At 46.0% G+C, this 25,688-nt stretch overlaps 1 protein-coding gene across 1 annotated transcript in view; it reads right to left on the reverse strand.

Moving 5' to 3' along the window:
• ALDH4A1 (aldehyde dehydrogenase 4 family member A1) overlaps positions 1 to 25,688 on the reverse strand; it is a 275,101-nt gene that overhangs the window by 25,061 nt on the left and 224,352 nt on the right. Inside the window, exon 14 of the mRNA XM_086921700.1 lies at positions 14,367 to 14,485. Within this exon, the coding sequence (XP_086777826.1) occupies positions 14,367 to 14,485 (119 nt within the window). The remainder of the gene's footprint in view (positions 1 to 14,366; positions 14,486 to 25,688) is intronic.

The raw sequence follows: 25,688 nt of genomic DNA on the forward strand, positions 1-25,688 counted from the left end.
ACTCCCGTCGTAAGCAGGACATTATGCCTCCTCCTCTCCCCTAATGCTTCAAAACATCCAAAGTCTACTTCAGATCATGTTCCTCCAAAACAGCGAGAGTAGCCTATCACCGGGTAAGAAGTCTTTGATACCCACGAGGGCGGCAGACCCTAAGCATCCAGGATCAAAAAGAAAGAGAAAGGCACTGGGAGGGAAAGGGGTTCTGTAGATGACCATTGCAGCCCCCGCACAAGGTGCACAGAGACGTTTGCCAAACTTGTCGGAAAAAAAAAACACAGGGCCTCACGAATATTGCCCAAGGGAGCAACAGGCCAGATCCCAGTCATTGCTACATCTGAGCCACACTGGTTCCACAGAGCAGCTTCTCAACCCAACCAGTATGCCATCATAAAACCAACACTACAGGAGACATCAGGAAGGCACCCAATGACCTGCAGGGAGTAGCCAAAAATAGCCAAAAAACTAAGCTTCTAGAAAAAGGGTGCAGCCAAAACATCCAACTCCATTAGGGAAAATCTTGTTACACCCGACGTGCAGGGACCAGAAGGGCATACATGTGTCCTGGGGACCCATTGCAAGTACTCAACAACCCCCAAATTAGAACCCCCCCATCTTTTCATGGCGCATTGTGCATGTGTAGGTCAAAAGGAACCATCCAAAATCGATAAAACTACACCCACAACATATACATGTTAAGGAAAGTAGAGTATTAAGGGCCGACAAAACAATAGGAAAAAAAAAAGTCATCCACACACCCACAAAGATCACCCCATTAAAACGTTCACCTCTGTTCTGACGGGGGGGGTGGAGTAGAGACCGAAAGACCCATAAATTAAACCTCAGGCAACCCTTGACCAAAAATGCACGGATTCTTAAAAATGATGCACAAACTGGGGCCCCCATCCAGTACGTCGCCAAAGATTCACAAAATGGATGCACAGAACTGCCCCAAAAAGGTCAGGCACAGAATTTCCGAAACCGAATAATGTTGTTTGTTTCTCTAAAAGCTAACCTACAATAGGTGTGTAATTGAACCTAGCGTGCACCACCTTTACTGCAGCCCGTCACCTATTCAGTATCAACCTCCAAAGTCCCAACAAAGCCCAAGGGTTCAAGCCAACAAAGACCACAGACTATTTTTTTTACAAAGACTCTTTACACTGTGCCAAGCAAAGACACCCCCAGATGCCGGAAAGCTGCAGACGACCCTCCCCAGACACCATCCCAAGACCTGCAATGTATCAAAAGTTATGTATTATTGCCTCTTTGTACACCATCTGCATGGGTGTGGCTGCTTTCAGCCTTAGCGAGAAATATGCCCAGTCACATGGAGCCTATCTCGATATTTCTACAGCGCTTGCGTAGGGACTTCTCTCGCCTCACTTACACTGAGCCAAACACTAATATTCCACACTCACTACACAGCGCACTCTTACACAACATATGGTATCAGCACATGACCACCGTGGGCGCCTAGATGTTGGCTAGGTAGTGCTATGTCTCCTCGCTGAAATATCACACCGTGGGTGCAGACAGACTTTACTTCTCCCAAGAAATAGCCCACAAGAAAGCAAAATGTATCATCCACCTATACCTATGTATGATTTGGGCCAAGATAGAACCCTGTAGAGTAGAACCCATAGAGTGGCGGTAAACATCACCCAAAACGAAACCAACCGTACCGTACTGTACCTTCTCGCCTAGCCTAGCAATATTCAAACTGAGCTAGACAAGATGCGCAGCCTGGGTACCATAGGGGAAGAAACAGTTTGGCCACAAGATTTGGCAGAGAAGAGATTTTTAGAGGTAGCAAAACCACAGAACCAGTGCACAAATAAGTCTGCTCCTGTCTCAGTCTGTGATCCCAGTGTGGCTCTTAGCATGTCTGGGGCAGTTTTCTTTAATAACAAATGGGACTCCAGGCAAGGAGTTCCAGTGCAGGGCCATCCACCTTGATGATACAAGGGAAAATGAGTCTAGAAGGGAAGGGCTGACTGTCAGCATAGATACCCCATATCAGGAAATCTGGGACATCGAGACAGATAGGTACACATGGCTAGAAGGGAAGGGGCGACCCCCTAATTGCACTGAAACATATACTGTATTCTTTGTGTTTCAGTGGCAAAGGAACAATCCCATTTGGCACAAATGAACATTACGGAGCAATACTGCATGTACAAAACATGCAATGGGGCACCTCTGCGCTGATGGATACCTATTGGCAGTGAGGCGAGTTTGCCAAAGCTCAACTCGTCCCCGGATGGCGGGGCCTCTGCACCCTCGTAAGCATACACACCCCGAACCGGGTCATCCTTGGGCTTGATGACTGTGATGGAGGGTGGAGGTGTGCCAAGATCAGCGCATCCTGCTATACCTTTATCCCTGGAAATGATATGGACAATGGGACACTGACTCTGTGTCCAAGCATTGCATAGTTTACAAGATAACATGTAGAGCAGGACTGTGTTTTTTAACTTGTTTTCCTGGCTCCCCCGGTGGGCGACCAGGCTGTGCATATCATTGCTCACTATTCTCATTTTTGTGCTGCTTTTATGTGGTTTCCTGCTGCAAAAGTGCAGTCCTCGAATTAGGTAGAATACAAGTAACTAGCGAAGTAGTAACAGACAACAGAAACTCACCACACCTCAAACAATGTGACTGTCATGAAGTGTGGGGCAATTTATGTAGTTGAGAATTCAACTAGAGGGGGAATGTTAATATTGATAAATACGATGTCGATGTACACCACAATATATGTACGTGTAATAATGAACTTGCATCTGCAACCTAGGCCTGAAGCAACTGATTGACATATTGCAGGTGGGGGCAGCATGTAACCCTTAGGCAAGTATGCAAACCGGAAAACCCAGATCGATCCCACAGCTAGGCAGCAACTGTCAAAACCCGCTAGCATGCAGTGCGTTGACACGTCAGCGCGCTCTTGTAAACATCGGGATGGAAAAGGAACTACAATTCCCAGCATTCCGGGAGCACGTCACGCAGGTGACGCGAAGTGCGCACGCATCCCCGGAAATAAAGAGAAGCTTGCGGAATCGGCGGTGCCGATAATTCCTACCATTGCCGTGAAGTGTCTTACTGTTGGTTGGTTTTCCTGGTGTTACGGTAAGAAAGCGGGTCTTTCACCTCCGGAGCTGTGATACTTTCTATAGTATCATCCTGGAACTTCTGTGTTTGGGAGTCAAGCCACGTTTCCTGCGTGGTACCTTGTTACATTGATTTCTCCTCTCGGCTGAGAGGGAACTTGTCTTGCCGCATTTTTCTGCGGACATTGTGGTTTCATTTTTACGAAGGCTTCCCCGATTTTCCAGAGTGCATTCAACTTAGGTACGACCGGGACACTGCCGCGTTTGCTTTCATCTAGTTGCAAGCGAAGGCGGACTTCCTGGTATCAGGAGAACTGTGTTAAAGAACAGAGGTGTGTGCATAACACCACTGGAAGACAGAGGTGGTAGTACTTTAACCCTGTCTGCATTCCTGTTCTTTTTGTTTCCACAATGTTGTTTATCTTTACCCTATGCAGGAGACACATGAGGGGTACCAATTCAGAAGGAGTAAATCTCACCCATTGAAGTGTGTTTGTTCATGAACTTTGGTATGTGTGTAGGTCTTCATTAAGCATCGCACAATCCTTCTTTGGTTTCATGTTTCATTGTATGCATTTCTGTGTTTTCCCTGCAGCTGGGTAGAATCACTGGTACCACCTCATGCCTGGGCTCCTAGGATATGGTCAATAGTATTTTCCTTTACAGGTATGACTGAGACTCTTTTGGAAGAACTTGAGTAAAAGGGGGACAGGCGGGTGGGTCATCACTTAAAGTTACGGGGGGTGTTTTCTAAATACCTGTTTGTCGTTGCAGATCTCCCTCCCTGCTGTCCCCTTCCTTTCCCTCCCTGGTTGGACTCACTTAGTGGTCTGTGTTTCTACTTTAGACTCTGAGGTCGTTCATAGGGAAGGTTATAGGTAATTCAGCAAAGCCCCGAAGAGGCCAGAAAGCAGAGCCTGACAGCAACACCACAATGGTTTCAGGAGATTGGCCTCAATAAAACACGTTTGGCCGGAGGGGCACGTATTCCCAAACTATCTGCTAAATATCACCTATTAGAAGTTTTCCTATCAAAATGGAACATAGAGTGAATTTTAGTGCTTTACATACCAAAATCTGCTTATCCTGGTACTTACCAGGCCTTTTTCACCTGGTAAATATCAGCAGGTTAGACCTGCAATAATTTAATGGTAGAAAACTCTGTCTGATTTAATTGACAAGCTCATAATTCTGACACTTGTGCAAACTAGGGTTTACACGGGTGATGGAATTAAGCAAGACACTCATAATGAAAGCGTGTGTGAGTGTTTGTCAACCAGGCAGCTAAGCCAGGCAACGTCTAAAGTTTCAGATACTGAAGGAAAAGTGACACCACCTCTGTACATAGGTGTCATTCAGCACACACTCAATAAAGAAGGCATTTGGAATGCACAGAGGATAAATATATTCATTGTAAACTACCACACCAGATAGTTTTTCTCAAAGGTGCAAATCTGTGACAAATTAATTGCATGAATCTCCCATTTTTAGGTAGTATATAGTCGTAATAGATGAATATTGTGCATTGAATGACAAACAAAAGTAGTTTAGAGGTGTCTTTAAAACAACTTAGTCATGCCACATTTTTGAGTGGGAAACCATTTTATTAACAGGCATTTTCAATGCAATAGGTCTCGCAATAGGAAAGTTTGAGCTATTGGTATTGAAAATATATATTTTTTAATTTATGTGTTGGTTTTGAAAATAGCGAAATTAATAGCTTTGTCATTTACAATGCCAATACTTTTAACTTTTGCAAACGTGACACCTATAGCATTTGTAATGCAACATGTTTTGTATTTACGTGACTTAGATGTACTGATATTACAAATAACAATGGCTTTGAATGTTTTTAAATAATTAATACTTAAATAACGTTTGTGAAGATTATGTTCAGTGTATTTTATTGTGACGAAAATCCAAGAGCAGAAGTGAAATATTAACATCTTTTTGTGACATTTGTAATAAAGCTTGAAACATTGAGAGAACACATTTGAACCAGTTGTTGAATGGTTGCAGATTGATGCTGTGGTGGCACTGAGTGAAGTTTTGGTAGCGACGAGTGATGCTGTGGCGTTCAGTGATGCTGTGGTAGCGCATATTGATTTTGTGGTGCCCCTGAGTGATGCTGTGGTGCCCCTGAGTGATGCTGTGGTGGTGCGATAGATAGATAGAGGGAGGGCGATAGATAGATAGAGGGAGGGCGATAGATGGAGTGAGGGCGATAGATAGGTAGACAGAGTGAGGGCGATTGATAGAGTGAGGGCGATAGATAAGAGTGAGGGCGATAGATAGAGTGAGGGCGATAGATAGAGTGAGGGCGATAGATAGAGTGAGGGCGATAGATAGATAGTGAGGGCGATAGATAAGATAGATAGAGTGAGGGCGAGTGTGTGCGTGGTTGTATGTGTGTGTGCGGTTAGAGAGGGATGTATGTGGAAGAGAGCAGCAGATCAGCACAGCAGAAGAGAACAGGGAGTTAAAGAAGGAGGCAGGGTGGAAGAGAGCAGCAGATGAGCACAGGAGAAGAGAACCGGGAGGTAGAGAAGGGGGCGGGTGGAAGAGAGCAGAAGATCAGCACAGGAGAAGAGAATAGAACAGGGCGTTAAAGAAGGAGGCTGGTGGAAGAGAGTAGCAGATCAGAACAGGAGAAGAGAAGAGAACAGGGAGTTAAAGAATGAGGTGGGGTGGAAGAGAGCAACAGATCCGCAGAGGAGAAGAGAACAAGGAGTTAAAGAAGGAGGTGGTGGAAGAGAACAGCAGATTAGCACAGGAGAAAAGAAAAGAGTTAAAGAAGGAGGCTGGTGGAACAGAGCAGCAGATCAGCACAGGTGAAGAGAATATGGAGTTAAAGGAGGCGGAGTGGAAAAGAGCAGCAGATCAGCACAGGAGAAGAGAACAGGGATTTAAGGAAGGAAGCGGGTGGAAGAGAACAGCATATTAGCACAGGAGAAGAGAACAGGGAGTTTGAGAAGGAGGTGGGGTGAACGAGAACAGCAGACCAGCATGAGAGAAGGGAACAGGGAGTTAGAGAAGGGGGTGGGTGGAAGAGATGAACAGATCAGCACAGCAGAAAAGAACAGGGAGTTAAAGAAGGAGGTGGGGTGGAAGAGAGCAACAGATCAGCACAGGAGAAGAGAATAGAACAGGGAGTTAGAGAAGGAGGGGAGGTGGAAGAGAGCAGCAGATCAGCACAGCAGAAGAGACGAGAACAGGGAATTAGAGAAGGTGGTGGGTGGAAGAGAGCAGCAGATCAGCACAGTAAAAGAGAACAGGGAGTTAGAGAAAGAGGTGGGTGGAAGAGAACAGCAGAACAGCACGGGAGAAGAGAATAGGGAGGTAGAGAAGGAGGCGGATGGAAGAGAAAAGCAGATCAGCACAGGAAAAGAACAGGGAATTAGAGAAGGAGGCAGGGTGAAAGAGAACAGCAGATCAGCACCGGATAAGACAAAAGGGAGTTAGAGAAGAAGGCGGATGGAAGAAAGAAAAAAGATCATCACAGGAGAAGGCAACAAGGAATTAGAGAAGGGGACGGGTGGAAGAGAGTAGCAGATCAGCACAAGAGAAGTGAACAGGGAGTTAGAGAAGGAGGCGGGGTGAAAGAGAACAGTAGATCAGCACTGGAGAAGCGAAGAGAACAGGGAGTTAAAGAAGGAGGTGGGGAGGAAGAGAACTTCAGATCAGCATGGGAGAAGAGAACAGTGAGTTAGAGAAGGAGGCGAATGAAAAGGGAACAGCATATCAGCACAGGAGAAGAGGGCAGGGAGTTAGAACAGCAGGCGGGGAGGGAGAGGGCTGCAGATTAGCAATTGCTGCCAATTTAGCTCTGTCACTTAAAAGATTGGTTTGCACCTCTGCCATGATGTGCAGCCAGTAGTTTGTTTTCCTGCCAGGCTGTGTCTTCCATCCTTCCGAGGATGGTATTTGAAGTATGATTAAAAGCTGGTAACATCATGGCAGAGGTGCAAACCAATCTTTTAAGTGACAGAGCTAAATTGGCAGCAATTGCTAATCTGCTACCCACTGTTTCATTACTTGAGTGAAGGCATCCTAATGACTGGGGATTAATTAAAAGGTGAGGAGTCTGCGCTAGTAGCCTGTATCAGAATGTCTAGATTGCTGTAATAATGCTGCTTCTCCCCATTTCAGTGAACTACTTTAACGATAACTGATTTCCATACAACCACTTAGGCTCTGGTTCAGAGTTTGTCCGAATGTTCTAATCCTTGTGTTAAGCTCTGTTCTCTGAGGGCCTGAATTTTGAGTTGGGTGGTATTTAGTGCCCCCGGTAAATACAGGGTGTGTTAAATAAGTTACCCGTAGGGAAATTACAACAGAACAAAACCGCAGGAATCCAACAGGGAAAGGCAGTATGGTATTTAATGAGAAACATGGATTCTGGTGTAGTAGGCAGCAAAGTCTGCGAGTTAAACCCCAGCAAACTCAGAATAGATGCTATCTAATGCACCCAATAAAGTCCGATCCCTGTGGTGCCGTACTTATCAGGTGTGATACGCCACATCTTCAATTCAACAAACTTGGAACCAGGCCCAGAATGTGGGATGCTTGACCTCAATTGTCTTACCACCGTCTCTTAGCCTGCCCATCACTTATCCCCCCTACTAGCCTGTCCATCTTCTTATGATGCATTCCCTCTTAGCTGTCCCATGGGCATACACCCTAACAAAACAGAGGAGGGGCTTAATACCATGCATTGACAATACGTGAAGTGACATTATGGGAAATCATGTCACAAAAAGGGATGCCCCCCCTTCCTACCATATTCTTCACTTTATTGGGAATGAGTCTCTGTCTTTACAGACATATAGCAGATACATTTTTTGCTATACAGGCTACATGAATCTTGGGCAATATTTATAATCGGTGTATTCACATGTAAACTACATATGCACGTCTCTACTTGTTTGAATGGCTTTTGGCAATACACAAACCAACATTTAAATATTAATGCATGCATTCATGAACATTAATTATTTACACATAATGAAAAAATATACACATCTGCAATGCCATTAAAATTCATTAAAAGGCAGCGATTGCTTAAGAAGCAATGCATGCTCGATTTGTTGCAGGTCAAAAATGTGACAATGTAATTTATTGCCACATCGGTGCTTTACAGAAACAACAAATACATTACTGCACAAATGTTCGTTCTCCGCCATTAACATCCACTTTTAAATGACCTTATTAGCCTAGGGTACAAAATGGGCTGACTCTGAAGTGCATATGCTCATCCAATAAATGCTGATTGCTTGGGGTGTGGTGGTTAACAGGTGCAAAACATGCACCTTATTCAGAGTTCAAAACTTGAAACGATGGAACGAACACGCACAAAAATAATGTTTTTTCCCTGTTCCAAGGTGCACAGCCTCATTTTTGGTACTATTTGCTTTATGATTGCCATCATGTTTTTCCTGACTAAAATCATACGGGCAAAAGCCCCAGGTGCGCAATTTACCCCTGAGTTTTAATCCCATTTCCAGCGCGAACACCTCCTTGCATCAGTCTGGAGCCATATATAGCATGAAGGAAGTAACAAACAGAAATCTGCAGTGGCTGTTCGACCCATCGGGCTGCCTAAATGGAGTTCAGTCACTCGGGGTTACTAAGCCTCGGGGAAAGGATTCATGCAGATGGACACAGTGAAAAGAGACTTCTAGAAAGGCCCGTAGGGCTGGCTGAGACTAAGTCGGTCTCATTTTGCGAGAGCACAGCTTTAATGAGAGAAGTACCTTGAGAATGGAAGTATTCTCAACAGGTCGTTGCCGACAAACGTACGGAGGTATGAGCTCACTCACCTCTTCCCGGGGATCGATGATTGGGACCCATTTGTAGATGCGCAGGGAGGTGTCGCCCACTGTCACCCAGCGCTTCTCCCTGTACTGAGAGCAAGAGGCAGGTCAGACGTAAAGCACGCGCCACTCATCCGGCCATTCCACTACTAAGGGCCACACACAGCGCAGCCAAAGAACGTCAACTCCGACCTGCGGGTCACGTGCAACAGTACTGGGCACCACGCGACGCTCTGCCAGTGCACCCCAGTCCTGTCATGAGGCACTGCAAATATTGTTACTGAAAACACACAACTCGAACAATGCACATCTATCCTAACTGCTGCTGTTCCAGTACTGGAAATCACACGCACTGACACACACACACACACACTGCCTGCGCACCTCAATCCAGACCACATACAGCAGCCGCGCTCTCTAGTACGTGGAACCTCATACAGCGCAGCCAGTGCACTGCAATCCTGTCACGAAGCACCGCCAGGTGTTCGGTTACTGGGCCGCACGCGCAGCTCTACCAATGCACATCCATCATACACTACAGCACTCCTTGCTATTCCAGCACTGGCAACCACACATAGCGCTGCTAAAATACTCCAGCCAAGATCGACGGCGCTGGGAAGCATTTCAAGCCTGTCAAGAGCACTCCGTCACTGTTATCTAACGGAGACTGCACAGAACTTATCTCTGCACGTCTAACCTGAGCTATAGGATCTTTTCTATTCTATTAATGGGAGCCCGACACAGCTCTGTGCGTGCATTCAATCCTCGCTCTCTGTGGGTTATTTAGGGGGTTAGCCCTCAGCACCCCACAAAACACCACATTAGCAGGAAGTAAGGCGAAAAAGTTAGAATTAAGAAGAACAAGCCGTGAGCGTGCATGCACCCAAACTTCCGGTTTTGGGATGTGTACGCTCACGGCTGTCGTGGGGCGGGACTTCTGTCTTTGCGAGAAGCCCGCGCCCACGGAGTGGATGGCAGAGGAGCGGTGGCAGCAGAAGTCAGGAGTGGCGGCTGAGGCCGCTGATGCGGTAAGTGGGGCTTGGGGGGCCTGGCACGTGTGTGTGTGTGTCTGCACGTGTGTGCGCGTGTGTCTGCACGTGTGTGTGTCAGCGTGTGTGTGTGTGTGTCTGCGCGTGTGTGTGTGCATGCCTTCGGCCGGCCTGCGTAAGCACGTCCACAAGACCCTGTCGGCTCGTGCACCGCTCTGTCTCCCTTGACAGGCAACTCGGCAGCAATAGGTCTCGAGCGAGACCTAAAAATGGATCCTGTTTTCTGCTTTCTCATCTACTTTGCTCCTGCTCATTCCCCCTCCCAATCAGACCTAATGCAAACTTTCTCTCCTCACAGTCTCCGCACACGGAAGGAAAGACGTCAATGGTATCACTGATAATAAAGTGTATATTGTAGGAGAAACGTTCTTCATTTTCCCAATGCATCATTTTAAATGCATTCAACAGGAGGCTTTGATGTTGACCTGCTGAAAACATTATTTTGTATGGATGTTTATCTAAAAATTTTACACATTGTATTACTGCATTTCTGGACTACCATTGCTGCGAGAGTTAGGGGAGTCACCTTACCTTAAGAAATGGGTTGGTAGTAATAATTAATGTTTGTGACGCTGTTTATTCTGATTTACCCAAATCAAGCAAACCATGATCCAGGCATGCTGGATCTGCAGCTTTGCTAATTGTTATGCATACAATGTGTATACAGATCCTGTTTCTGAAGAATCAGGAGTGACTTCTCATTTTATTCCCAAAACTCTGTCTGATGTTATTGGGACTTTCCTTGCATACAAAGCTGTCTGAACTCTTTGACATTTACACTTGGGGAATTTGCTGGTTATTAGGATTCATATTTAAATTGCTGAGTTTGTATTCTGTTTCTGAGGCTTTATGACATGTATTACTTTATTTAATGTGTTGCCTTATTAGATTTCCTGTAATAAATCTTTTAAATCTACTTCTGATCTAGACCTTAATTATTGAGTGATTTCAGTTACTATTTAATCGTATTTGGTTTATACTCTGTTAATTTGATGGGGTCAAGGAAAAAGGGTGGTGTCTCTAGCCACTAGATTCGCTGCAGTGAAGGCGCCGTTCTGCCAAGGTAAAATCTGGGTTGTGTAAAATACTGGGATTCACATGATTTTGGGGGGTTTGGCGCACCCAGACTTACACTCAGTGAAGGAACGCACAGAGGTTCAATCTATTCATTGTAATCTGCCACCCCATGAAATTAAAAGGAACAGGCAGGTTGCAATCACTCTCCCTAGCATGAAGTTATGAATACAGGAACGGCAGAAAAAGGGCGGTGCGCGCCCTTTCATGGAATTCCTGTGAACCTGTGAACCCTACCCCCGCAACACAATTTCTGATTTCTTGAACTGGGAGGTGAAGATTCTTTCCATACACCTGCGACAATCTGAGCTTTGTGAGACTGCATACAAGGCTGCCAGTGCACACCCAAAGGAGGCACCACCCTTAATAACCAACTAGGAACTGCACGGATCCTTAAAGAAAGCAGCACCAGCAGAGGGTCGGCATAATTAATGATATGAGATGTTATAAATGCTGTTGTGAGGTTCCAGGGGAGCTTTCCAATTAACCCTAAAATGTTCATTTTTACTCATTCTAAATTTCAGCCCTTTTTAGTGACTGTACAATCTTCTTCTGCATTTCCCTCTAAGTTTCCAATCATGATTCCGAGTCTCGGTTGGCAGACAGAAGACAACTATGTTTCACTTAGAGTCTGCAGTGATATCCCTCTGACACTCAATTGGTTGTAAGGGTTGCACTCTTTCCATGAAACAACGTGATAACTTGGAATACAATGGCTATTGTCACACTAATATCTGAAATGCATTTGGTACATATTAAAATCAGCTTACAAATGTACTGTGTACTCTACTTGTAAGTTGTAAGTATAAACAATACTCACTGAGGTGTAGGCCACAAGGTGTGACCAGGAACACTCCACTTCTACCATGGACACCTTACAGTTTGGGGTACTCAGAAGGTCACTAGCAATAACTTCAAAGAGCTACTAAAAAGAAGAGTGTGTGAAACGTACTCAAATGCCCATCTACGCTCGATGCAAGAAACCCTCTCAAACCATGCTACTGTGTGCTTGCCCGGAACCACCATCTTAAGTAAACACACGCACGCAGCCAAACACTCATCTTGGCGGCACACATGCAAGAGGCCAATAACTTACTTGCCTTTGCAGAACAATATTTTATTTCGCAGAGTTAAGACGTGCATATGGTAGACCTGCTTCACCGCAGCGTTACAGGAAACAGACTGCACAATGGCCTTGGACCATCACCTTGATTCTCCAAGGACCAACCGGGTCAGATGCCAGGTGCCCATGGCAGGGCAGTGCATCATCTCCCAGCGGTGGCGGAGTCAGAAGGTCAGACTCAAGCACCTGAGCGCCTGTTGTGCTGGTTTTTGGTGAACTCTGATCCTTGTGTGGCTAGAACAGAGTTACCACCTTCCCATAGTGCCCATCTTCTGAGCTTACTGCAGGCAGGCATGCGGCCAACTCAGAGACACTCAACTGTGGCAGACTACACTGCCCGTCTCCAGTAGCGAGCTTCCCTCCAAGGGTAAGCTTGCTGCACTTGCATCAATATATATTGCTGAATCACTTATGCAGCCCCTCTGCCACTTTTCTGAGAGGGTCTTCACCCAGCAGTGCTCTGACTCAGTTCCAAATGGTGGGGATGGGGTTTTGCAGCACACGTTTGTAGTACCTGCATGTGACAGAGTGTGGGAAGGAGAGGGAATGGTGGCGTTTCTGGTGTGCGGCCTGCCAGCCCTTTCCCAGAGGGCCATGCTCAACTTCTCCCTGTCAGCAAAAATCAGCAAGAGAAAGAAACTGCATGATCACCTCACCCGACACACACAGTCCGTCCCCAGCACGCCGAGAGAGAGGGTGGTGCGACATGTGAGTCACTGTCACTGGCTAAATGATCCAGGGCCGTCATTGGTAGCGCTTTCCAGCGCTACAAGATTGACGGCCCAGGGGACCCTAACACTGGTACCGCCGGCCACTCCACAAACCACTATGCCAGGGTGCGCTCAGCCATGCACAGCATGTACAAGCAGGTGCGCTTGCACTCACAATCAGGTGCTGCTGCCTTCAAATTGAAAAATGTTCCCCCCCTGTTGCCGCCCTAGCCCTTTTGCCGCCCGAGGCAGCCGCCTAGTCTTGCCTAATGGTAGAAACGGCACTGGTCTTTAATCATGCTGAAAGTTTCTGCATAGAATTGATGTAATTTTCGCTTTGAAAAATCTATCTGTACTGACAACCTTACCTGTCTGCATGCTGGCTGAATTTTCACAAAGCTTATCTCTCAAACTGAGGAGAATAACAACTTTTCCATTGAAAGCAAGCTTAACATTTCTCTCAACAGTACTCTGACATGTGCATTTTCAGTCCAAGCCAGTGAAAAGGGGAATGGCTTCAGTGTGTTAAAGCCTCAATTACATTTCCTGTGTAAGAATCCAATTCTGACATTGGCCTGTCTGCTTAGATTCTTTGTACTGTTCCCCCAAGACAGAGGGGTGGGTCTGACATTCATCTTACGTCCTCAGCTTTCTATTATTGGAGTTTAAAGCAGGTAAAAGCAGGGGATGCAGACAGTCACTGTAGTGAGCAGACCATTGCTGTAGTGAGCATGACAGTATGCACAGACTCTGTCATGCTTCCAGCGCTATTCATGATGGTCCTGGAAACTTGCTAATCATTTGGGAAAGGGCATTCCGAGAAGGCAATTGCAGATGGATTTAACAGAGTATCCTGCATGGTTTGACCCTCTACAGGGGAGAGTTCCTTATGGGGAATGCAACTTTTGTGTGGATGTCAGCCTTTTGGGAAGAGCTCCCCCCCAGATATTCAATCTTCTAAACTCCAGCTTCTGGGGAGTTCACAAACACACATTTCTGGTGTCCTGTCCCAACCCCCAGAAAGACAAACGGCCAACCAACGCTCCACATACTAAGTGTCCTGTGGCTATGACTACATTTCAGGTGCAGAGAACAACTTATAGCTTTGTTACTGAATATATGAATTAATGGAAATATGGTGAATAATCATCAGGTAGTCCTCATTATATCATTCTACCTTTGTAATTACTTGAGGAATTCATAAAATGAGCATACAATTTTGCAAACACCAGAAGTGTGATTGATTTTGTGGATTAGGTTACAAACTCTCAGAACTAAGGGTGTTATCTTTAAATAAAGTTGGATTGGACACATCGTTGCATTGCTTGAGGGGCACATCAACTAGAGCCTTCTACCTGGCATATATATTTACCACACAGGCAATTTAAAACACCTGCTGCCAACATAAGGATTCTGTGGAGGGATCCAATCACCCTTTATCACCTCAAAGAAAGATAAACACTAGGAAATAAGCGCATGCAGACACTACTTACCTGAGGCCCGGGCACCCCCAAATGGTTGCTGAGCCACAACAGCACCTGTTGATTTATCATTTATATAGAAATTTCCAGCAGCGTTTCGCAGAGCTCGAGTTGCTTCATGCACAACATTTCTGTGAATAAAAACATCAAATGTTACAGCACATGAACAACAACTTTGCCACTCTGGGTAAAGAAGACAATTCACAACAAAGTAAATGTTAACACACCATACCTAAAACACCAAACAACATCACATTGAAATGAGCACCCAAAGCAGGTCTTCCCTGCACAGTATAAGAAGAAACTTGATTCTTCAGATTTTTTGCACTTTTTTATATGTTTTAATATAATATTCCGTACAGTAATAACATTGATTAGTAGGATGATATTGTTTACATTAAGAAGCTGCTCACCTGTAACAGTGATGTTGCAGCTTGGTGTATTTCATAGATTTCCATACTTTGACTTCTCCCTTTATCTAGTGGCGTAATAGTTCTTTATCGTTTTGTAAAGTATCTGCTGGGAGTGAGGCACATCGTTTGTCCATGATGATGATGATGATGATGATGCTGATAGTAAACTAAAAGCACTCTTGGCTTATCACCATCCTCATGCTCTATTGAGCTACTTCTTCTCGAGCACAGGTAATTTATTTTCTTGGTACATTAAGGTTGGATTGGTCGCTTGTGAATCAGTGAAAGATAACCATGTGCGAAATATCAAGGATGATGTTTCTCAGAAGTGAGTAGTGGCCTTAATTGAGCACTGATAGTACTTTTACTTTCAAAATGTGTTTTCAGAGACCGCTGCTGTTGCTTGATGGATTACAGGTAGGAGGATGCTCCCAACAAGTGCAGCAGTTGCTGCATCCTTCCTTCCATACGCTTGAATTTTAGAGACAATGAGTTACTGGTCGACTGGGAGCAATACTTGACGCATGCTACAATTGACACACACATTCTCACTTCCAACACAGCTTTCTAACACAACTGGTGAACGCTAACAAAGAATTATGTTGCAATTCAAAACATTAGGCGCCAGACAACAGGCACCAATCTTCAGGCATCTATCAAGTATATATACAATAAGTGAGTAAACAAGCCTGTAGAAAGGCTGGCAAAGGAACAGACTAAATTATTTGGAAATCGGAGATGGAAATTGGACAGATATGAGCTAACACTACGTTCTCTCTTTGACCCATGAGAAAGAGGCATCAACATATACTGCTTAGAAGTACATTACTCTAGAAGATGAAATGACAGCTAAAATGAAAGGCACTTTTAAAGGAAGAAGCACAATATCATATCTTTATATGGGTTTAAATATTGAGAGTGGCCACTCCCTTTAATATAGGACAGTATTAAGATGTTGTCTGTCTGAACCAACACTGAGTTGTTGTAGCCTACCTTAACTAATCTAACTAATCTTAATGCAATGTATTTCATTTGGCTGATGCAAGACTTTGTTTCAGGAAGCATCCACCATTGCAGTGTTTACAAGTCCTTGAAGCATCCACGATATCCTGTCTGAGATCCATTTATATTTACTTTAAGTCTGGATGTCTTTGTCAGTAAGATTACTCTGTGGGTCTGTTCACTGAGGAGGCTCTGTGGCTTTGCACAGTCCTGTTATCTACTCTTCCTACTTGCCTGCAACCACTTGTCATCCAGGCTTACTTGTAACATTTATACATAGGAAGCCTTCAATGCTAATATCTATTCAAATGCCCTAATTAAGATTAACAGGATAGCATGGAAACTAAAAAGGAAACAGTTAAAATACCAAGCAGCAGTCTAGGACTTTGTCCATGTCTATGCTGACCTCTAGGAATGTGTTCATCTGAGAAGGAACCATATTAGATTTTCAAGCATGATTAGTGAAGGCCAGAGCCGTTAAGAATATGAGAGCATCTTGAAGGCATGGTGGTCAGTCATCTTTGTATAGTAGATTTGACAGACTTCCATTCACCCTTCATGGAGAGTACAAGGGTTACTTGATGATAATTCCAGTCACCAACTTGATCCCAAAAGCTCCATGGATTGATAAAGAAATCTTTCCACAACAATCATGAGTAACTTTTGTGACTTTGTTGAATAGCAACATTACAGGAAAGTCACTAGTGCCACTAGGATTGTCCGCCAGAATATCAACAACTTTGAGCCACAAAAATATCATAGCAAAAATATTGCCAACAAAATATGGTGAAGGTAAAGATATAGGTAAGGAATATGCTACTTACCAGTATGCATCTGTTCTTTGCATGTAGGGCTGCTGACATACATATCTGTGCATAGATCGCCACCTAGTGTTGAGTCCGGATGATTGCACTTTGTTGTCCTGGAAGAGTCTTCAAAGTATCACGAGATAGGTGACTCCTCCGCTGGACTACAATGCGCATGGGCATTTTCTCCATCCTCAGATTGTTTTTCGCCATTGTGGCAGAGATGGAGATAGTAAAGTAAGAGATGGCCATGCCAGAGATAATGCTGCAGCTGCGACAGGCACCGGGGAGGAGGGCGGGCGATATGAATGTCAGCAGCCCTACATGCCACGAACAGATGCGTACTGGTAAGTAGCATATTCCGTTCGAGGCATGTGGGCTGCTGAATTCATATCTGTGCATAGACTGTATAGCAGTATCTCCTCTAGCGGTGGCTACCTGTGCCAGCTGCAGCAGTTTGAAAAAGAGTTTTGAGGACAGCCTGGCCTACAGCAGCTTGCTGTGTTGCTTGCACGTCTACACAGTAGTGTTTTGTGAAAGTGTGTATGGTGGTCCATGTGGCTGCCTTACAGATGTCTTCCAGAGGAATATTTCCTAGGAAAGCCATGGATGCCCCCATTTTCCTTGTAGAGTGTGCTCTTGGGGGGACAGTTAAAGTGCGTTTTGCCTTTTGATAACATATTTGAATGCATTTAACTATCCATCTGGCTATTCCTGACTTTAAAATAGAATTTCCTTTGTGTTGTGGTGCAAAAGCAACAAATAGTTGTTTTGTTTTCCTAAATGATTTAGTCCTGTCCACATAATAAAGTAAAGCTCTTTTTACATCTAATGTGTGTAGGGCTCTTTCAGCTACTGACTGTGGGTTTTGAAAGAAAACCGGCAGTTCTATTGATTGATTGATATGGAAATTGGATACAACCTTAGGCATGAACTTAGGGTAGGTTCTAAGAACCACCTAGTTGGTGTGTACATGCATAAAAGGTTCTTAAATTGTTAGTGCTTGTAATTCGCTCACTCTTCTGAGTGAGGTAATGGCAACCAAGAATGCAACCTTCCACGTTAAGAATTGTAGTTCGCATGAGTGTAGAGGTTCGAAAGGAGGGCCCATAAGTCTGGTTAGTACTATATTTAGATTCCAGACTGGTGAAGGGGGGGTGTCTTGGAGGGATCACCCTTTTCAAACCCTCCATGAAGGCTTTGATTGCTGGTACCCTAAACAGTGAAAGGTGTTTCCTGTTTTGAAGGTATGCTGCTATAGCAGCGAGGTGTAGTCGTATAGAAGAGTATGCTAAGTTACATTTTGTAGATGCAGCAGGTAACATATAATTTTTTGTATGGAAGAGTCTAAAGGATTGATTTGGTTATTGTTGCAGTAAATAACAAATCTCTTCCATTTAGCTGCATAGCACGCTCGTGTGGTTGGTCGTCTTGCCTCCGTAATAATGTTCATGCAATCTGGGGGCAAGTTAAGGTATCCAAACTCTAAGACCTCAGGAGCCAGATCGCTAGGTTCATCTGATTGGGATCTGGGTGTCTGATTTCTCCATGGTTCTGAGTTAGAAGATGGGGTGCAAGGCACAGTCTTTGATGAGGAACTACTGAGAGTTCTAGGAACGTGATGTACCACGGTTGTCTCGCCCATGTGGGAGCAACTAGGATCAGCATGAGTGAGTGTTGCCGCAGTTTGCGTGCCACTAGCGGGATTAGCGGTGCTGGGGGAAAAGCGTACGCAAATTTGCCTGACCAGTTCATCCATATCGCATTGCCCTGTGACAACGGATGTGGGAATCTGGCGGCAAAGAACTGGCATTTGGAGTTTTCTATTTCTGGGTGACCCCACTGTTTGAAGAATGGCTGGAGAACTTGGGGGTGAATCTCCCATTCGTGTAGTTGTTGGCTGTACCTGCTGAGCAGGTCGGCAATCTGATTGTCCTTCCCTGGAAGGTGTTCTGCTAGGAGAAGAATATGCTGCTTACCAGTATGCATCTGTTCTTGGCATGTAGGGCTGCTGACATTCATACCTGTGCATAGATCGCTGCCTAGTGTTGGGTCCGGATGATTGCACATTGTTGTCCTGGAAGAGTCTTCGAAGTATCACGAGATAGGTGGCTACTCTCCTGGACTACAGTGCGCATGGGCATCCTCTCCATCCTCAGATTGTTTTTCGCCATTGTGGCAGAGATGGAGTATGATGCAGTAAGTGATGACCATGCCTGAGAATAATTCTGAGTGCTACAGCTGCGACAGGCACCGGGGAGGAGGGCGGGCGATATGAATGTCAGCAGCCATACATGCCAAGAACAGATGTATACTGGTAAGTAGCATATTCCGTTCGAGGCATGTGGGCTGCTGAATTCATATCTGTGCATAGAATAAATAGCAGTTTCCTCCTTAGCGGTGGTTGCCCGTGCCAGCTGCAGCAGTCTGAAAAAGAGTTCTGAGAACAGCCTGTCCTACAGCAGCTTGCTGTTTGGAGTGTACATCCACGCAGTAGTGTTTGGTAAATGTATGTATGGTAGTTCATGTGGCTGCTCTACATATATCCTCTAGAGGAATGTTACCTAGGAAAGCCATGGATGCCCCTAACTTGCGTGTGGAATGCGCTCTTGGGGAAACTGTTAATGTGCGTTTAGCCTTTTGATAACAGATCTGTATGCACTTAACAATCCATCTGGCTATACCGGATTTGGAAATGGGGTTGCCTTTGTGCTGTGGAGAGAAGGCAACAAACAGTTGCTTAGTTTTCCTGAAATCTTTTGTCCGGTCTATGTAATACAGGAGAGCTCTCTTAACATCTAGTGTGTGCAGTGCTCGGTCTGCCACTGAATCTGGATTTGGGAATAAAACGGCAGTTCTATTGTTTGGTTAATGTGGAACTGTGATACCACCTTAGGCATAAATTTAGGGTTGGTACGTAGCACTACCCTATTAGCATGAATCTGTATGAAAGGCTCTTGAATAGTTAGGGCTTGAAGCTCACTAACCCTTCTTTGTGATATGATCGCTACTAGAAAGGCCACTTTCCTAGTCAGAAACTGTATCTCAAGAGTGAAGAGGTTCAAAAGGTGGTCCCCATCAGTTTGGTGAGAACTATGTTTAGATTCCAGACAGGTGAAGGCGGGTGTCTGGGAGGAATTACTCTTTTGAGTCCCTCCATAAAAGCTTTAATGGCTGGCACTCTGAAAAGGGAAAGGTGCTGTCTGTTTTGAAGATAAGCTGCCATTGCAGCTAAATGTATCCTGATGGAACTATATGCCAGATTGCATCTGTGTAGATGCAACAAATAACATATAATGTTTTGCGTTGATGCATCTAGCGGATTTATGTCATTATTGGAACAATAAATGACAAATCGCTTCCATTTCGCCGCATAGCATGCCCTGGTTGTAGGTCTTCTTGCCTCCTTGATAATATTCATACAGTCAGGGGGCAGGTTCAGGTAGCCAAACTCTATGACCTCAGAAGCCATATTGCAAGGCTCAACTGTTGCGGGGTGGGTGCTGAATGTCTTCACGGCTCTGAGTGAGGAGACTGGGTGTGAGTCACAGTCGTTGGTGAGGCACCACTGAAAGTTCTAGGAACGTGGTGTACCATGCCTGCCTTGCCCATGTTGGAGCAACTAGGATGAGTGTTATTGAGTGCTGCCGCAGTTTGCGCGCCACCATCGGTATGAGCGGTGCTGGAGGAAAAGCGTACGCAAATCTGCCTGACCAGTTCATCCATATCGCATTGCCCTGAGACTGCGGGTGTGGGAACCTGGCGGCGAAGGTTTGGCATTTTGCGTTTTCCTTTGTGGCGAATAGGTCTATCTCTGGATGACCCCACTGCTGGAAATACGGTTGTAGCACCGAGGGATGTATCTCCCACTCGCGCATCTGATGGCTGTGCCTGCTGAGCAGGTCGCCATCTGGTTGTCCTTGCCTGGGAGGTGTTCCGCCATGAGGAATATGTTTCTTTGAATGGCCCACTTCCACATGCTCTGGGCTAGGTGCGACAATTGTGGAGAGTGTGCCCCTCCCTGCTTTCGGATGTAATACATGGCAGTCATGTTGTCCGTCCGGATCAGCATGACCTTGTTGCACGAATGTAATTTGAACGCCTTCATCGCCATGAAGATTGCCATCAGCTCCAGCAGGTTGATGTGCATCTTCTGCTGCTGCATCGTCCATAGTCCCTGCACTCTATAATGGAGGACATGCGCTCCCCAGCCCTGGAGAGATGCGTCCGTCGTCAGCACTATCTGTGGTACAGGCTCTTGGAACGGTCGTCCCCTGCAAAGCTTTTGTGTGTTCCACCAATGCAGAGAGTTGTATGCACGACCGGTCACCAACACTAGGTCTTTTAGCTGTCCTTGAGCCTGGTTCCACTGTCCTGCTAAGCACTCCTGAAGCGGACGCATGTGTAGCCTCGCGCACGGGACTATGAAGATGCAGGAGGCTATCGTGCCTATCAGCTGCATAAATACTTGCCCTGGGAGTGAGTGTTGGGGTCTGAATTTCTGAATCAGCAATTGCATGCTGTTGAATCTTGCTGAGTTTGGCTGTGCTGTTGCTGCCAGAGTGTTTATTGTCGCTCCTAGGTACTGTTGTACATGTGCGGGTTGAAGATGAGACTTTGGGTAATTCAGTGAAAATCCTAGACTGTGTAGGAGGTGTATTGTGCGGGACATGTGGCTGGCACATTGCTGGGCTGACTTTGTTTGGATAAGCCAGTCGTCCAGATAAGGATAGACATGGATGTGTTGTCTCCGAAGGTGCGCACCTACTGTCGCCAAGCACTTGGTAAAACACTCTGGGGGCTGTAGTGACCCCGAAAGGCAGGACCTTGAACTGGTAATGCTGGTTGTTTATGGTGAACCCGAGATATTTCCTGTGTCCTGGGTGAAATGGAATGTGGAAATATGAGTCCTTCAGGTCTAGGGTTGCTAGGAAATCTCCCTGACTGAGCAATGGTAGAACTTGCTGCAAAGTGAGCATGTGAAAATGTTCTGACAAGATGTATTGGTTCAGGGGTCTGAGGTCTGAGGTCTAGTATGGGCCTGAGAGACCCGTCCTTCTTTGGGATTAAGAAGTACAGCGAGTACACCCCTGTACCCAGTTGTTCTAAAGGCACGAGTTCTATGGCCCCTTTTTGCAGCATGCAGATGACTTCTTGCTGCAATAAGTGCATGTGCTCTGCGGACATAGGACGGTGCCTTGGGGGTATGTTGGGTGGGGTGAAGATTAGTTCTAGACAATAGCCGTATTGGATAAGTTGTCTTACCCACCTGTCTGTGGTAATGCCTTCCCAGACAGGCAGGAAATGCTGAAGTCTTCCCCCGACCGGTGTTATATGGTCTGGGGGCAGTGACAAGACGTCACTGTTTATTGGTGGCGGAGGATCTGGCATTATTATTTCCTCGTCCCCTGTCTTTGGTGCTGTTGCCACGGTATCCACCCCTATTGTTTTTGTTATAGGTGGTCTGTGTGCCTCCTTTGTTGTATTGGGCTTGCTGTGATGCTTGACCTCTAGAGGCTCCCCTGTTACCGGAGCAACGAAAGGAACCTCCCCTGAACTGTTGTGACTGCAGAGCCCCCATGGATTTGGCTGTTTCAGTGTCTTTCTTAATTTTTTCTAGGGTTGTGTCTACATCAGGACCAAATAGAAAGTCAGGGTTAACCGGCTGATTGAGTAAAGTTGTTTGGATCTCTGGCTTGAAACCAGAGATGCGTATCCAGGCATGCCACCTGAGCATCACACTTGTGTTGATGGCCTCAGCTGCTGTGTCTGCTGCATCTAGTGCACATTTAATGGATGCATTTGAAATCAACTTCCCCTCCTGTATTAGCATTTCTGCTCCCTCCTTATAAGCATCAAGCAGGTTTTGTAGTAGCTGCTCTAACGTGTCGTAATGAGCCCTATCATTTCTGGCTAATAGGGCCTGTGTATTTGAGATTCTCCAAATATTCGCCGCTTGAGCTGCTACTCGTTTGCCAGAAGCTTCCAAGATTTTGGATTCTTTGTCCGGAGGAGGAGCATCACCACTTGTTTGAGAGTTCGCTCTCTTACGAGCATTAGCCAATACTAAGAAGAAATGTCACCAGCGTGTTTAAGGACACTCTTTAGCATAGGCAAAGTCTTTACTGATCTTTCTGAAGGTGAGAAAGTGTCAAACAAAATGTCTTCCTCTACCGGGTCAGCGTGCATTTCTACATCATGATTATTGGCTGCCCTTTCAACCAATGCGTTAAACGCAGCCGTATCTTCAGTAGGCGAGGTTTTGACTGTATAGGACTGAGTGTCAGGCGTGGTGTGTGGCTCACCAGGGTCAACCGGGTCAGTACAGGGTTGAGACTCCTCTTGATCTGTGTCAATAGGATAATTAAATTCTTCCTCATTGTATCCTTCCCCCACATCCTCAGTGGTACGTGTGGGAGAATAGGTGTAATCCTGTCCATAGGACTCTACAGGCTCAAAAAGAACAGGTGAGGTAGCAGAGTCCCTCTTATTTTTGAGTGGGATCTTGTAGGACTCCATAGGATTTTCTGGAATGATCTTTCTTTTATAAATAGTGAGTCTGCCAGAATCCGAGTCGATGAATAATTTCGACTGATTAGGATAGGAGGGCGCTTGGAACACAAAGTCCTCTTCTATGGCTGACTTCTTAAGACTACCGACACCTTTTTGGCTGTGTCGGTGCTGTGTTGTGGCTCAAACACCTTAGGACGTGCGGTCGGGGCAGTCCGTACTTTATTGGTGGCGTAAGCATTGGAGACGGACTGACCTTCTTTGAGGGAGGCGCCGTCTTCGATCCGACCGACTTCGTCTTATCACTAGTTTGTTTGTGGCCTTGCGTCGACTCGAGCTCTTGGTGCGCAGCAGGCACGCTCTTTTGCTTCGACTTGACATGTTTTTTCGGGCCGATTTTGGTCTTCGACTCGAAGGCCTTGACCACCAGTGGCTTGGAGGCTGCAAGCTTTGGATCGAGAGTCTTCTGAGCCTTGAGTCCCTTGTTAGTGTCCCCATCTTTTGACGTCGACGTCGTCAGCGCGACGTGCTTGACCTTAGTTACAGGCTTCGGCGCCCTGATCTTCGGGCCGACACCCCCTTGTGACCCCGAAGGGTCGATGAGACTCTCCAATTTGGTTGGATCCGATGAATCCGAAGTCGTCGATCCGAGGACTGTCTTTAGCAGTTTCGGTTTCGATTTAGCGTCTGTCGGTTTTGGTTTCGATTTCAGCGCTGATTGTGGTTTGATCGACGATGGCTCCTTAGAAATATTCTTAGCTGGGCCTTGGCGCGGGGCTATAGAACGTAGTTGAAGATCTTGGCTAAGGCCTTCCGGCGATGCCTCGACCTGAGCCTTTGAAAGTACAGTGTCATTATCGGCCCCCGCGACTGCGGTTGGGCCTTGCTCATCGCTCGAGTCGTCATCGACGGCTCCGATGGCCTGTGCGTCGTCTCCTACCTCGACGACATCTTCATCATGGGCGTAGTCTTCTTCTTCGTCCTCATCATAGTTAGAGTTCTGCTCCGACGCAGGATCCGACTGTTGTTCAGGATCCTCTTCATCGACGCCCTCGTCGTCTTCAGCCTCGAAGATGTTCTCCGGGTTGGGCGCCGTTTTCTTCGCCGACTGTCTCGCGGCGCGTCGAAGCCGAAGTGTTTACTTCGACCTGAACCAAGAACAGGCCATGCAGCTGGCCTCGTCGTGGTCCGGGGATAGGCATTTATTGCACACTGGGTGCACATCGATGTGAGGGTATTTAGAGTTGCAAACGGGGCATCGTTTGAACGGGCTCCGTTCCATCGTCGATCGTTGATGGGGCCTTTGGTGTCGAAAAAGGCAAGCGGCCTTCAACGTCCAGCTCGAAGAACTGGAACAAGTACGTGGCACCGAACGAAAAGACAATACCGACGCCCTGAAGGCCTTTTGGCCTTGTGAAAAAGTGTTTTATATCGATTCCGAACTTGAGTTAATAAAGTACATCCGAACCCAATGGCGGAAAAAAACAATCTGAGGATGGAGAGGATGCCCATGCGCACTGTAGTCCAGGGGAGTAGCCACCTATCTCGTGATACTTCGAAGACTCTTCCAGGACAACAATGTGCAATCATCCGGACCCAACACTAGGCGGCGATCTATGCATAGATATGAATTCAGCAGCCCACATGCCTCGAACAAAATGTTTTTTGGAATCACCCACTTCCATATGCTTTGTGCCAGATGGGACAGCTGTGGAGAGTGCGTTCCTCCCTGTTTCTGGATATAGTACATTGCGGTCATGTTGTCCGTCCGGATCAACACCGTCTTGTTGTACAAGTATTTTTGAAATGCTTTTAGGGCTAGAAATATTGCCAGCAATTCTAGATGGTTGATATGCATCATTTTCTGTTTGGTTGTCCAGAGCCCTTCTACTGTGTATTGAAGGAGATGGGCTCCCTAGCCTGTCAGTAATGCGTCCTCTGTTAGTACTAGTTGTGGAACTGGCTCTTGGAACAGTCACCCCTTGGAAAGGTTTTGTGGGTTCCACCACTGCAGAGAGTTGTGAGCGCGACTGTCTACCAACACTAGGTCTTTTAGTTGTCCTTGAGCCTGGTTCCATTGCCGTTCTAGGCATTCCTGTAATGGGCGCATTTGAAGTCTGGCATGGGGGACAATGAATATGCAGGAGGCCATCATGCCTATGAGCTGCATAAAGACTCGAGCTGGCAGAGTGTGTTGTGGCAGGAATTTGCGAATGAGTATCTGCATACTGGCTATCCTTGCTGAGTTTGGATATGCCTTCGCCACTGAGGTGTTTATAGTGGCTCCCAGGTATTGCTGTACGTGGGATGGTTGCAGATGTGATTTTGTGTAGTTTATTGAAAAGCCTAGGCTGTGTAGCAACTGAATTGTTTGAGACGTGTGTGTTGCACACTCTTGGTACGATTTTGCTTGTATTAGCCAATCGTCCAGGTAAGGGTACACATGGACGTGTTGCCTCCTGAGATGTGCTGCCACTGTCGCTAAGCATTTTGTAAACACTCTTGGAGCTGTGGTAACCCCGAAGGGCAAAACCTTGAATTGGTTAGTGTTGGCCTTCTATTGTGAACCGGAGGTATTTTCTGTGGGCTGGATGGATGTGTAT

Source organism: Lissotriton vulgaris, chromosome 5 (assembly GCF_964263255.1).
Source record: "Lissotriton vulgaris chromosome 5, aLisVul1.2, whole genome shotgun sequence".
NCBI lineage: Eukaryota > Metazoa > Chordata > Amphibia > Caudata > Salamandridae > Lissotriton > Lissotriton vulgaris.